This window comes from Falco rusticolus, chromosome 2, assembly GCF_015220075.1.
Source record: "Falco rusticolus isolate bFalRus1 chromosome 2, bFalRus1.pri, whole genome shotgun sequence".
NCBI classification, from domain to species: domain Eukaryota; kingdom Metazoa; phylum Chordata; class Aves; order Falconiformes; family Falconidae; genus Falco; species Falco rusticolus.
Genome location: NC_051188.1, coordinates 83,985,296 through 83,999,513, shown reverse-complemented (window position 1 = coordinate 83,999,513; position 14,218 = coordinate 83,985,296). Strand labels below are relative to the sequence as shown.

Here is a 14,218-nt window from a genome sequence, read left to right as displayed (position 1 = left end):
TACTAAACCCACAGCTATACCATACCCAATCTAAAAGCTTATTTAACTCCAATTAACACACAAGACGTTGAAATGCTTTGTTTAGCCGAAAGTAGAATAGCTGTCTAGGCCTCTCAAAGTGTATTGTAAGTAAGGAAACAAAATTTCTTTCTAAATATTTATCCAATTATTCCTATTTAGGTCATATAGATTTTTGAGAGTCAGCAGATAGATATATATACACACATATACACATTTTTATATATAAGCATACAAGTCTACACATATATATATGTATGCATATATGTAAACACACAAATATATGCAGCCCTAAGAGTTACGGGATTTTTTTTTTTAAAGATCTTACAGTTTTCCAAATGTGAACACTTTGAATCTTCTCAGTATAGGGCTCCAGGGACTATCCTTGATACTTTTATTTCCTTGAGGCTGTGTAATGCCAGCCGGTATAAAACTGTATAAACCAAATGTTTTTATACTACTCTAAAACGTTAAAGTAAACATGGATTTTTGTTTATTTCTCAACTGCATAGGAACTTAAAACTCAGGAAAATAATTTTTTTTCTCTTTTCTATTAACTACAATTCTGATAACATCTTGTGGGGTTTTCTGCTATAGCAAATGAGATATGATGCAGTTCTTAAAGAGGGGATATTCGTTTTGACTAAGAAAGGTGAGCAGGACAGAAAAGCCTAGTTATTGGACTTCATATTTACATAATGTGTTTCATTCATATGTTCTGCTGTGCAAATCATGAAATATAACACAAAAATTGTCTAAAACTTTGTTAATTTATATTTCAGCAAATAATTTACAGTATTTATCACTCAAGAACAATGTTCTCTCAATATTTTTTTCGAGTCAGAGTCACAATACTCATGATGGCAGTTCATTAGATAGTCACTCCCCCTTCTTTAATTCAGCTTTTTATCAAGTGTGGGAAAAGCAAGACTCGTTCTTTGGGAAGAGTCTGTTTTGCAGTGCTTTTAACTGAAAAAAAATTACATAAATTACATAAGATGCTTCTCTTCTACCCTTGAAAGATAAAAATATCCTTTAGCTCTTGTTTCAATTGTCTCTAAGTAATATCAAATTGAGAAGCAAGAATCGATGGACTCCATAAATACCTTTCCTAAAAACTGAGGAAAGAAGCAAGAGAGGAGAGGTGATCAAGGAGAAAGGGGAAGAGGAACTAAAAATCATTATAACAATGGAAAGAAAAGGGTGTGGGTTTTAATTCCTATACTACAAACAACCTTAAGTAAAAGGTCTACAGAAACTATTTTTTAAGAAAACCAAGAATTCTACTTAATTCTCATACAATTTTGTGAAGTCATATGATCTCACACCAAAATGTCTCCTTCCTCAACCTTTTTACTGCAGATGCCATGCTAAATTGATATCAAAATTAAAAAAAAAAAATAAAAACAAAACAAAAAAACATTTACAGTGAAGGGAATAAAATGCATCAAAACTAAAAGCTTCTTACTTGAGAGGAAGAATCTTGAGAGATACTACTAAGCCAAACATTGTCAGACAAACCTACATTGGCACTGGATTAGAACTTCTCTTTCCTCACAAGCAGAATTTCTATTCTAAGCAAATTTCCAGTAAAATTGTCTCCAGAGCTACTCTAGAGACAGCTCTTACATCTCCAACTTAGGTTGACTGTTCAGATATTATTCAACCTACTGGCTGTCAAATTCTCTAATAATTTTATATTAAAGGTAGAATTATCTACTCTTTTCAAGATCTTTCTGGGATAAATTCAAGAAAATCTCTTATTTACCAACACATAATTTATCTTTTTCACCATGGCAAGAATCATAATTAATAAGGAGGAGATATACATCCTCTTAGGTGGCAATTTAACTCAACACAAAAAAAATTTCTGTTTAGGAAGTACAGGTTTTGAATTATGGCATTGCAATACTGTAGCAACTTCTTAAGTGTTTTTCCTGATTCTTATTTTTTCATACTATTAATAGCAGTCAGTCTTTCAGAAAGAAATGTTGAAAAGAAATGTGAAGACAGGGAATGGTAGAAGGCAAACCGAAAATTTATTACACTCAAATAATTCATGCTTCCTCCCCTATCACTACTATTTCTCATATAATGCCTTAAGTGTACACTGAAACTTGTATTTCATGTATAATTAAAAGTTTTGGCAGTATAGGCAAAGTTATATTTTGTAGTTTTACCACATTTGGTCTCAGGTTTCAACATTGCTTTGTATTTAAGGTCAATAGGACATATTACAACGTTGCCCTCCCAAAACATATGTCAAGCTGCTTTTAAAACATATTGATTTTTCAGTAGCAGTAAGGGCAAAAGATATAGAGATAGTAAACTCCATGCTAATGTTCTCTTTAAGCTATTGAGATTTTAATTCGTGCAAGAGAAGAGTTCTGATGAATGACACAGTTACATTCAACTTTAGAAGGAAGTACTAAAGATGTATGTTTAAAACCTCCCTGCACTGCTGTAGCTTAGGCTCAGCTTACTGTCACATTTCACTTTAAGTAGCTTAGGTATCAAAGGAAAGACTGAGAAATGTGGCCTGGATAGATCTCCATTTCTTTAGTAGGATTGGATCACCCAACAGACTAGTTTGGGCTGAAAGCAACTCCATGGTCAAGACATATTGCTAGTCAGGTCTAATTCTTTATTCAAAGCAGAGTGTTTGGATGATAGTATGTAGGCACATAAATGTTAAGCAAAAAGTGGTAATTGCTTTCTGATCTGGACTTTAGCAAGAATAACAGAACTAATCCTCTATTTAAAATTAGTGATATTAAGCAAATGATAACAACAAAAATACAAAATTGAGGATATTTGGGACTTACGGCAGGGTTCTATGAACATTTACTATACTTTGATTGATGTTTTTCCTTATGACACTTTTCAGTGTTCCTCTGGAAAAGCTTAATTTAAGGCTAATATGATTAAAAATGTCACAATATCTACATATAAATTTGATTAACCCTTACATCACAAAATTTAAAGGACCAACAGGATATCAAAATATTAAATCTGCTGACATATTAATTCTTCTCCAGTGTATAATCTTAAAAAACAAAATCAGTCTAGTGACTCTTGAGGTTTATTACTGGTAACCAGCCTCCAAGCCAGACTGTATGCCAGTGACCATAAGCCTTTGATCCTGGCAGTTCAGCCTAATTTCAGTCCACCTCACTGTCCTCTTATCTAGGCTGTACATCAATTTGTTAATGAGGATGTTATGGGAGGCTGTTGAAAGCCTTGCCAAAGTTAAGTTAAACATCCGCTGCTCTCCACCTGTCCACTGAAATAATCATGTCATTGTGGTCAGTCAAGCATGATTTCCCCTTTGTAAATTCATGCTGACTACTGCCAAACAATTTCTTGTCCTTCGTATGTTTGGTAACAGTTTCCAAGATTATTTACTCCATCACCATCCCAAGAAACAAGATGAGGGTGACTGGCCTGTAGCTCCCTGGGTCCTCCTCCTTCTGGACAGGAATGACATCTGCTCTTTTCCAAACTTCCCCCTGCTTGTCTGGACCTTTCCAAGATTACTGAGTGTTTCTTTGCAGTGACATTGGCCAGCTCCCTCAGCAGTTGGTGCATTGCATCAAGTCCCATGGACTTGTGTTTGTCCAGTTTAAGTGCTCCCTAATCTGATCCTCCTCCAACAAGACTAAGCCTTTCTTGCTCCAGACTTTCCTATTCATCTTGAGGGCCTGGGATTGTTCAGTGCCAATCTTACCAGTAAAGACCAAGGAAAGAAGGCTTTTCTGTTTTTATGTCCTCTGTCATTAGATTCTCTGCCCATTTAGCAGATATCAACTAATTCTGAGGCAGGAAAAGCAAAAAGTAAGAGGAAAGAGAAGGCTAAAACAGAGGATTCGAAAAGATATTGAGGCAGGTCATCTGTGCAACGGAACAGTATAAGATCATCCATTAAGAACTTTCAAAATGCAGAGGTGTAAGATTAAGACTTTGAATTTCATTAATTTTCAGAATTTTCTCCTTTTTTTTTTAATCATTGTATCTTTAGCAATGCTCATTTATGTAGTTTTGTGAGAGAAATAGAAGCAAAGAAAGTGGCATGCTTGTGTAGATACACCAAGCTATTTCTGTGCACCTTCCAGCCAACAGAATATGTAACTCATGAAGCAAAAAAGCTATATACAAGTTGATACAGCAAGGCAGTATCTGTAACTTCCCACACACAAAAAGCATATATGATTTCTGCCTTCTCATTCCAATCTTGCACTTCTCTGAAAGCAGAAGAGTGTAATTAAGTGAAATTGTAAGACAGAACTATAATGCAGATCAATGTCCCCTGGCAATAACCACAAAATTCATCTTCACCTGTGACCCAGAGCCAAATCTGCAATGAGATCTGCACAAATTAATACATTAACCTCCTGAGTTAACTGTTCTATTAGCATAATTATTATTTCCTTATAACCCCAATATTGTAATTAAATTTTTATTTTTGTGTACCAATTTGGGGGAGCCTTTAGAACAAAATAATGGGAAAAATCCTACTTTACAATTGCTGGCAACCATATAACAACTCATTAAAAAAAAATCGAACTCATTTTAGTATTTTAATTTATTGCATACTCTTAGGCAATTAAAATAAGACTTTCAATAACTGGCTCCTTAAAATGCATCATTAGTATATATTCCACTTTACCTGTGACATTTTGGGGGTTTTGATCAGTGGTGTCCACTATATCTGCACTTTATAGTTCAAATTCATTTCTTTAGACATTATAACTCAACTCAAAGTTTAACATTTAAATAAGATGCATTTTGACATTCATATTCTCCCCACTGAGTTCCCACAGGCCAGAACAAAGCTAGCCATGCCTCACCACCCAGGTATTACTAGAGTCTACAATAAAGAGAACAGACAGCAGGGTTGAGGAATATATCCATGCATCTATGGCAAGCCACAGCACTGGCCAGGTAGGTAGCCATTCTCCCTGCAAGTTGTCATCTATACACACGGGACTCAAATTTAACATCCAACAGAGGAGAGTGCTTGCAACTGTAAGACAGCTCTACTAAAGCAGATACTAGACACAGATAACGAGAAAATAATATATTGAAAATACACCTACTCACTGTAAGACATGTTACTTTCGCTAGGGAAGCTCCCTGAGCTAATCATAAGACGAGACCCAAACTGTGAGTTGACAGCTAGAAATTGACTTCTGTTGGATGCAGGGGGTATAGACTGACCTTCCAATCTTATCAGCAGAATTATTCAACAAATTTGAGAATATCTAGTATAATTTACTTCTGTACAGTGAAATGAGAAAAGCAAGGGGATATTCAAAGCATATGCAAGGTAGAGAATATGCCCAAATGAGATTTCTGGAAGGTGATATTCAAATAGATTTTCCATAATTCAGACAGGCCAGAAATCACTGAAGGCAAAGATGACACTCAACAATCTATTCCACATGTAGCTTCTGAGCCATTCTGGAGTTCTTCCCTGATCATCATCATAATGCCCTTTCTTGGTGTTTACCTATCCAAAAATAATTTGAGGCAAATTATCCAAAAAAAATTGAAAGAGGCAATGAAGTTAGGGTCAAGAAGCAAAAGAGAAGAAATCATACAAGGAAACAGAAGTAATAATTACAACTGGTTGAACAGCTTTATCAGATTTGAACACCATAACTGCCCAGGTCAGTCTTAAACAGAACAGGTAATTTTGTCTAACTATACTCAAGTGATCAAAGACGTCAAATTGACCTTGCAAGTAGGACAAGATTTATAATTTGGAACCTTGGTCTCCATTATGGTCCTAAATGGCATTAGAATAAAAGCAAAACAAAATTATCCTAAAAATTCTGAAAAGCTAGCTCTGAAACACACCACTAAGCACAAATACCAACAACTGTGACTATAAAGAGGAAAATGAAGAGAAAGTGATTACTGTTAGCACTTCCTTCCTGAGAACATTAATGGAAAAAAGTGAGAAGGTCCAACACACTTTATGCTTAGTTAGAAACTACAAGAAGACATAGAACACAGAAGATATTTCATGAACAGTACTAGACAAAAGATGTTGATCTTGGAACTCAGAAACACAAGGAAAGGAAATACATACAGGTAGGCAATAACTTATCGAAAAAAAACAACACTTTCAGTGGCAAGTTATCATGATATGTCTATGAACAGCAATTTTAAAAGTCTACAAAAGGAGTATTAGAAGGAGGGGTATAGTAAAATAATTATTTCACCTTTTTGACAATCTTTCCACACAGTTTTTCGATTCTTCTCATAATGTTTATTCAACCAGGTGAGGATGGTTCGTTCATATGGAGAATATATGTTACTGGATAATGGTTCTGATTTTATTCTTGGCATGTTCTGCACACTTTCCAAACTGAACAGATCAGTCATACTATGTGAAGAAACACGTGGAAGAACAAACACCTGAAATTAGAAAACATGTTTTTAATTAAGCACGAACTGTAAAAAGAACAAGTTCAAGCTGAATGATAAAAAAAAAAAAATACTTCAAACACAAATGGTTGTCTAATTTATAAAAGGTTTAAGACATTAAACATTAGCATAAATGTGTAACACACAAGAGAACAGATTTGCTGAGGTTTTAGGGAAGTCCTTTGCTTCCTTAAAATGCAAACTGAAGTTTTCAAGTGGTCTTGGAAGTCTGGAGAGGTCCCAGTCAGCTGGAAGCTGGCAAATGTTGTCCCGGTTTTCAAAAAGGGAAAGAAAGAAGACACTGGTAAATACAGGCCTGTCAGTCTCAGTTCAGTGCCTGGCAAAATTATGGAGAAGGTTTTTCTGGGAGTTGTTGAAAAATACTTGAGAGACAACAATCCATATCCAGCACAGGTTCATAAAGGGAAAGTCCTGCTTAACCAACTTAATTTCTTTTTTTTGAGAAGGCACCCATCTAGTTGATCAAGGGAAGCCAGTAGATGTGTGGTTTGGAGATTTTAGCAAAGCTTCTGATACTGTCTCACAGTATCCTTCTGGACAAAATGTCCAGCATACACCTAGACAAATCCATAATACAATGGGTGAATGGCTGGCTGACGAGTCAGGCTTAAAGAGTCATAGTAAATGGAGTTACATCAGGCTGGCAGCCAGTCACCTTTGGGGTTGTCCAGGGCTCAGTTTCTGTGCCAGTCCTCTTTAGTGTTTATATAAATGATCTTGACACAGCAATTGAATGTACATTAACTTTGCTGATGATAGTAAATCAGGAGTAGCTCTGTGCTCCCTCAAGGGTAGAGACGCCTTACAGAGATATCTGGATAGACTAGAGACCTGGGCAATCACCAACTGTATGAAATTTAATAAAGTGCCATATTCTGCACCTGGAACAGGGTAATCCCACATATACATAGAAACTGGGGGATTAGAGGCTGAAAAGCAGCCCTACAGGAAGAGACGTGAGGTTTGGAGTTTCTGGTAAACTGAACATAAGTGAACAGTGTGCCCTGGCAGTCAAAAGGGCCAACGGTGTCCTGGGGTGCGTCAAGCACAGCACAGCTAGCCAGCTGAGGGAGGTGAATGTCCCTGCTCTACACAGCACTAGTGCAGCCCCACCTCGAGCACTGTGTGCAGTTTTGGGCACCTCAGTACAAGGACATCAAATTATTAGTATGTGTCCAGAGGAGGGCAACAAAGATGGTGAAAGGTCTCAAGGGGAAAACATATGAGGAGCAGCTGAGGTCACTTGTCTTGTTCAGCTTAGAGAAGAGAAGGCTGATGGGCAACCTCATCGCAGTCTACACCTTCCTTAAGGGGGACAGCAGAGGGAGAGCTGATCTGCTCTCTCTGGTGACCAGCTATAGGACACAAGGAAATGGAATGAAGCTGCATCAGGGGAAGTTCAGATTGGATATTAGGAAAAGGTTCTTCACTGAGAGTGTAATCAGTCACTGGAACAGGATCTCCAGGGAAGCGGTCATGGCACCGAGACTGTCAGAGTTCAAGCAGCATCTGGACAATGCTCTTGGTCATATGGTTTAGTTTTAGGTAGTCCTGTGAGAAGCAGGGAGTTGGACTTGGTGATCCTTATGTGTCCCTTTCAACTTGAGATATTCTATGATTCTAAATATTTTTTGTTTCCAAGTTTTGATGAACTAGATTAAATCACTGGACCCATCTGGATTCCAAGAATTACTGTGTATGTTCTATCCAAAGCACTAATTACTAAACTACTATACTGATCTCCAGTGCAATCTATAGACAATCTTGAAATGGTATTTTTCATGACCACATTGCTCATTTAGGTTCCAATTACATTGACAGTTTTTCCTGAAAAAATAAATGTTATAATGCCTACAATAAAATTCTTGGTACTCAGAAGTCTTTGATTACATCTTGCATGAACACACATTTTAAAAATTATATATAAACATGTCTTTAAAATAGATAAGAAATATAAAGAAGTTAAAAGTAAAAACTCTACATGATATCTTTAATTAATTGTTTTTCCCAATTGAAATGATTACACAGAAAGAAGTATTTGAAGGAGGAACACAGAACTTGATTTTCAGGATGATGATGAAGTCAAAAGCTTTGGTTCCATCCACCCTCGTCAGAGGTCTCAGACCTGACCACCTTGACCAATGACTAAGATTAACAAGGACCATGGCCATAAAAGCCAGGTATAATGCACAAGTTCCAGTGCCATATATTCATAGATAATTTAGGATGAGTTTCTTAAGGACTAATTGTTTGGAGGAGGAAAAGAAGAAGACAGAAAGACTGACAGAAAGACACTGTCATGGTTTAACCCTGGCTGGTAATTAAGTGCCATGCCACTGCTCACTAACTCCCCCCTCACCCAGAAGGATGGGGAGGAGAATCAGAAAGGAATGTAAAACTCAAGGGCTGAGATAAGAACAATTTAAATATTAAAATAAAATAAAAATGAAAGAGCAATAATAATAATAATAGTTACCATGAAAAGGAGGGAGAAGGGGAGAGGAATGAAATGCAAAGGGAAGGGAGAAAAGACAACAAGTGATGCACAATACAGTTCCTCACTACCTGCTGACTGATGTCCAGCCAGTCCCTGAGCAATGATTGGCAGCCCCAGCCAACCTTTCCCCCAGAGTTTATACACTGAGCACAATCTCCCATGGTATGGAATGCCCCTTTGGCTAGTTCAGATCAGCTGTCCTGGCTGTGTCTCCTCCCATTTCTTGTGCCACTCCAGCCCTGTCACTGGCAAGGCCTGAGAAACTGAAAAGTCCTTGACTCAGTATAAACATCACCCAGCAACAACCAAAAACATCATTGTGTTATCAACACTGTTCTCACACCAAAGCCAAAACACAGCACTGCAACAAGAACTAATAAAGAAAACTAACTCTATCCCAGTTGAAACCAGGATGGATAGACAGACAGGAAGACAGACATGTGTATCTTTGTGACTGATAAACTTTCCATTTTTTTCTCCATTATTTCTACCCTTTCTTCAGAATAAACTAAATTTTCCATTTTTCTGCTTCCATTGTGGATTTATGTATATGCTGTTTCCTCTGGAAATTTTGCATCAATAGAAGTTTTTATAACAAATAAGTGGACCATAATATATCAGGTATGGACACGAAAGAAGCATGGAATGACATTTCAGTTCATAAAGAATAATACTAAGTATCTCTAATAACAGCATTTTATTTCTAAAATAAAATTGGATAACAAAACATCTTTGGTAAATAGATGAATTCTTTTAACATTTTCTGAAATTTGCAGCATGCTATGTAAGAAATGATTCTGTTTCATCTTATCTTGCTTGAAATCAGGCTATCATAATCACAAAAAGGCTTCTCTCTACTTCCATTTTAATGAAAATGCTTTTCAGATATGGAACATTCTCTTAACTTCGGAATATTTCAACACTAGCCCAAATAAATATCTTTTATATAAACCAATCTTGCTGCCTTGACAGTTCATATCCTGTTTTTCTTTATTGCCCCAATGCTTTCCTTTAAAAACTTAATAATATAAATTAAGAAACCATGTTCAGCAGCAGTCATGGTCACCCTTATCAAAAATGGGTTTGAACAAAAGGGTACAGAAGAGAGAACGGGACTTTGAATGTTAAAGTGACTAGTTCCAATTAAAAGTCATGTTATCTTAAGAGTTCTCCTTGTGCTCTATTATATTGAATTGAATGCCATGTTAGCCAAACCGCATGAGGCTACAGTAAAGCAGGAACATATAATTCCTAAGACATTCGCAGGAGAGACAAAGATGATGAATGTAATGTTATAAGACAGTAAAAATGTACTATTACAGGATAGAAAGATGAAGGGACAATGAATGAGAAGCTGAAACATGTTTCTCATGCATGAAATAATTAGAATGATGAAGAGCACATCTTCACAATAGGTTTAAGCTGATCTAAACCTGAACTCTTTCATATCCTCATATCCCCCATGTTCTGTCCCATTCCTCTGTCCACACTAATGGTCAGAGAGATGAAAGATCTATTTGGAAGCAACACCCTACTCCAGTAGTTCTATCATAAGGGAAAGGGAATTAAAATGCAGCCAGGAAAACCTGGTTTTCCCCACCATCTAAAACATCCTTTCAGTAGTAGCCCGCACCTGCATTAGTATAAATTCATGATGGTGCTTTGCTCTCAGACATTGGAAAGGCTACAAAGTTTATTTTAAAAGATTGCATTTGACTTGCACACATGGAAGAAAATGGTAAAAAGGATTAAAACATTTAGAGAAAATTTGAGGCACCAGCAAAGCCAAACGATTGCCACCTGAAAAGCAGTATTTAATCATATCAACCTTTTTAGAAGATTAAAAAAGGTCACAGATTTAAATAAGCACTTACTACACAACTTCAAGTCATTTTCCACATCCTATCTTATGTTTCACTTTAAATTTTAGGCCTTTCAAATCAAGGAGGTTTCCTTCATGAGAATATAACCAATAAACCTCCAACTTTCTCCCCACATCTTCCCATCTTCCTAACCACAGACATCTCGGGTAAACCATTTTGCTACACCACAATAAACAACTGCACATCCATGCATACAAAAAATAAAAGAAAAATAACACCCACAAACTTTTTCCTCTAAGCCAAAAATTCAATGAAGACATTTGTATTCCCCACAATGACCTTATTTCTTCCTTCTAATAAAGAACAGTTTAGTATCAAAGTACCAGCTGCTTGACTTCATCTCATAATCTTATCTTTGAAGAAGCAGTTTAATCACAGCTAGGTTTGATTGCTGTTAACAGTCTAGCCACTCTCTAATAATGTTAAGAAAATATGGAGAGAAAATATTTTGCTATAGATTAATTAGGTAATGTTTTCTCATTACCTAATCATACGAAATAAATCACAACATTTATTTGAATGTTATATACAAATATTATTTCATAATTGGTTTTATTTATTATTTTTTAAAAAAAAAATCTCATCAGACCCCATTCCTAACAATACAAAACATAAAGTTAATGATACACTACAGAAATGATTACATTAAAAATTCATTTTTTATTTTTGGTTTGAAGATGTCTTTAAACTATTACTGTAAGAAGTACTAGAAATTTTCTTAAGTGCCAAATTGCAATTATTAATACTTTGATCAAAACTAAAGTTAACTTCTCTTTTACCTAGACATCAATAATATCTTTTCAAAACAACAACTGTAACCAAGGTAGGCTGACCTTGGCTAGCTCTCAGGTGCCCACCAAGTTGCACCATCACTCCCCCTCCTCAACTGGACAGCAGGACAAAAATACAACAAAAGGCTTATTGGTTGAGATGAGGACAGGGCGATCACTCACCAAATACCATCATGGGCAAAACAAACTCAGCTTGGTGAAATTAATTAAATGTATTGCCAATCTAAACCGAAGTAGGATAAAGAAAAAATAAAATAAAGTTTTAAAAATCTTCCCCCCCCTCCCCCTTCCCTTCACTCCCAATTTTCTCTACATCTTCCTCCCCAGTAGTGCTGGGGAACTGGGAACAGGGGTTCCGTCAGTTCATTACACATTGTCTCTACCGCTCCTTCCTCCTCATGCTCTTCCCCTGCTCCAGTGTGGGGTCCCTGCCATGGGACACAGTTCACAAACTTCTCCAACGCGGGTCCTTCCCATTGCTGCAGTTCTTCATGAACTGTTCCAGCATGGGTCACTTCCATGGGGTGCATTCCTTCAGGACAGACTGCTCCAGCCTGGGTCACCCAGGGGGTCACAAGTCCTGCCAGCAAACCTGCTCCAGCACAGGCTTCTCTTTCCATTGGGTCACAGGTCCTGCCAGGAGCCTGCTCCGATGCAGGCTCTCCATGGTGTCACAGGTTTTTCAGCCACATCTACCTGCCCTAGTATGGGGACCTCCATGGGCTGCATGGTAATAACTTCCTTCACTATGGGCTTCACTGCAGGAGCAGGCTGGAAACTAGGACCATGCGTGGCTATCAGTTAGCTGACAATTAGTGGGGGACGGATGGCGCCAAGGATGGTGCCAAGGAAACGTAACACCTTGTGGTTAATTGATGGCAGTTAACCACCAGTCGGGGATTGCCTAGTATGCAATGCTTAGCTTCAAGAACCAATCTGTTTAAAACGCGCAGCTTCTTAAACTGTATATAAACTCGTGCTTCTGTACAATAAATTGACATTTGCTTGCATCAAGCTGCGTCCCGTCTCTTCATTCGCCACACTTCACCGTGGGCTGATGGTGTGGAATCTCTGCTCTGGCAGCTGAAGCACCTCCTTCTCTTCCTTCTTCACTGACCTTGGTGCCTACAGAGTTGTTTCTCTCACATATTCTCATTCCTCTCTCCAGCTGCTGTTGTGGAGCACTTTTTTCCCTTTCTTAAACACGTTATTGCAGAGGTGCTATCACCATCACTGAGTGGCTCAGCCTTGGCCAGTGGCGGGTCCATCTTGGAGCCAGCTGGCAGTGGCTCCATCAGACATAGAGGCATCTACTCACAGAAGCCACCCCTGTAGCCCCTCAGCTACAAAAACCTTAGCACATAAACCAAATATAATACCTGATTGAATCAAGCTATTTCAAGTTACCTATTTTTTAGAGTTTCATCTCGTCAAGAAAAAACAAAATATTAAAACTAAACCAAATCAAAACTATACACAGGCATACTATTAATTCTGGGGGTTTTCTGCTCTGTGCTAGTCTGTCCCGTAGCTATGAATAATTCAGCAAATTTAAAGAATAGGAAAGTGACTTGCTTTCTGGCTACTATGATTGCATTTTTCTACATCCATGTTCCCATGTATCCTTAGGGTCATCTGTCTCAGCCCACATATACATACTGTTTGTTGTCAGTTCCTCTCAGCTATTTTTCTTGATTTATTTTAGATCAGCTCTACACCTCTCCTACATACCTTCTTTAACACAATTTTTGTCATTCCTTATTATGCTTTTTCAGTAAGTAAACACATAATCACAGAATAGTTGAGGTTGGAATGCACCTCTGGAGATTCTCTAGGCCAAACCTCCTGTTCAAAGCAGAATCGGCTATAGTGGGCTGCGAGGATCATGTTCATTTATGTTATGGATATCTCCAAGGATGGAAAATCCACAACCCCTCTGGGCAACCTGTCCCAGCATGCGACCACCCTCACAGTAAAAACGTTTCTTATCTTTAAATGGGATTTCCTGTATTTCAGTTTGTGCCTACTGCCCCTCACCATGTTACTGGGCACTACAAGAGGAGTCTGGCACTATCTTCTTTACACCCTCCCATCAGCTATTTACATATATTGATAAGATCCCCCCTTGAACCTTCTCTTTTCCTGGCTGAACAGTATCACCTCTCTCAGTCTCTCCCTGTATGACAGATGGTCCAGTCTCCTAAAATCATCTTTGGGACCCTTCAACTGGAGTCACACTCCAGTATGTTCATGTCTGTCTTGTACTGGGAAGCCCAGATCATATTTGTATTTTTCATTTATTTTTCACTCCTTTGAATAGCAATAAGTAAATATTTATCTTTAGGTATACAAATGTTACTGATCATTCATGAGCACATTAGATTTACTTTGGAAAACATGATTTTTATCTAACATCAGTAAAAATAAAACTGAATAAAATTTGAGAAGTCCACACTGATCAAGTTCATTATATCTTAGAAGGCACGGGTACTACAAAAAGTGTTTAGCTGTTTAAAAATTCCATTCTAATCTAAGATAATAAATGCCGTGATTATTGATATGTCTAGTCAACTAAC

At 37.4% G+C, this 14,218-nt stretch overlaps 1 protein-coding gene across 1 annotated transcript in view; it reads right to left on the bottom strand.

Annotated features, from left to right (window-relative positions):
* CFAP47 (cilia and flagella associated protein 47) overlaps positions 1–14,218 on the bottom strand; it is a 342,925-nt gene that overhangs the window by 254,784 nt on the left and 73,923 nt on the right. Inside the window, exon 33 of the mRNA XM_037377932.1 lies at positions 6,246–6,441. Within this exon, the coding sequence (XP_037233829.1) occupies positions 6,246–6,441 (196 nt within the window). The remainder of the gene's footprint in view (positions 1–6,245; positions 6,442–14,218) is intronic.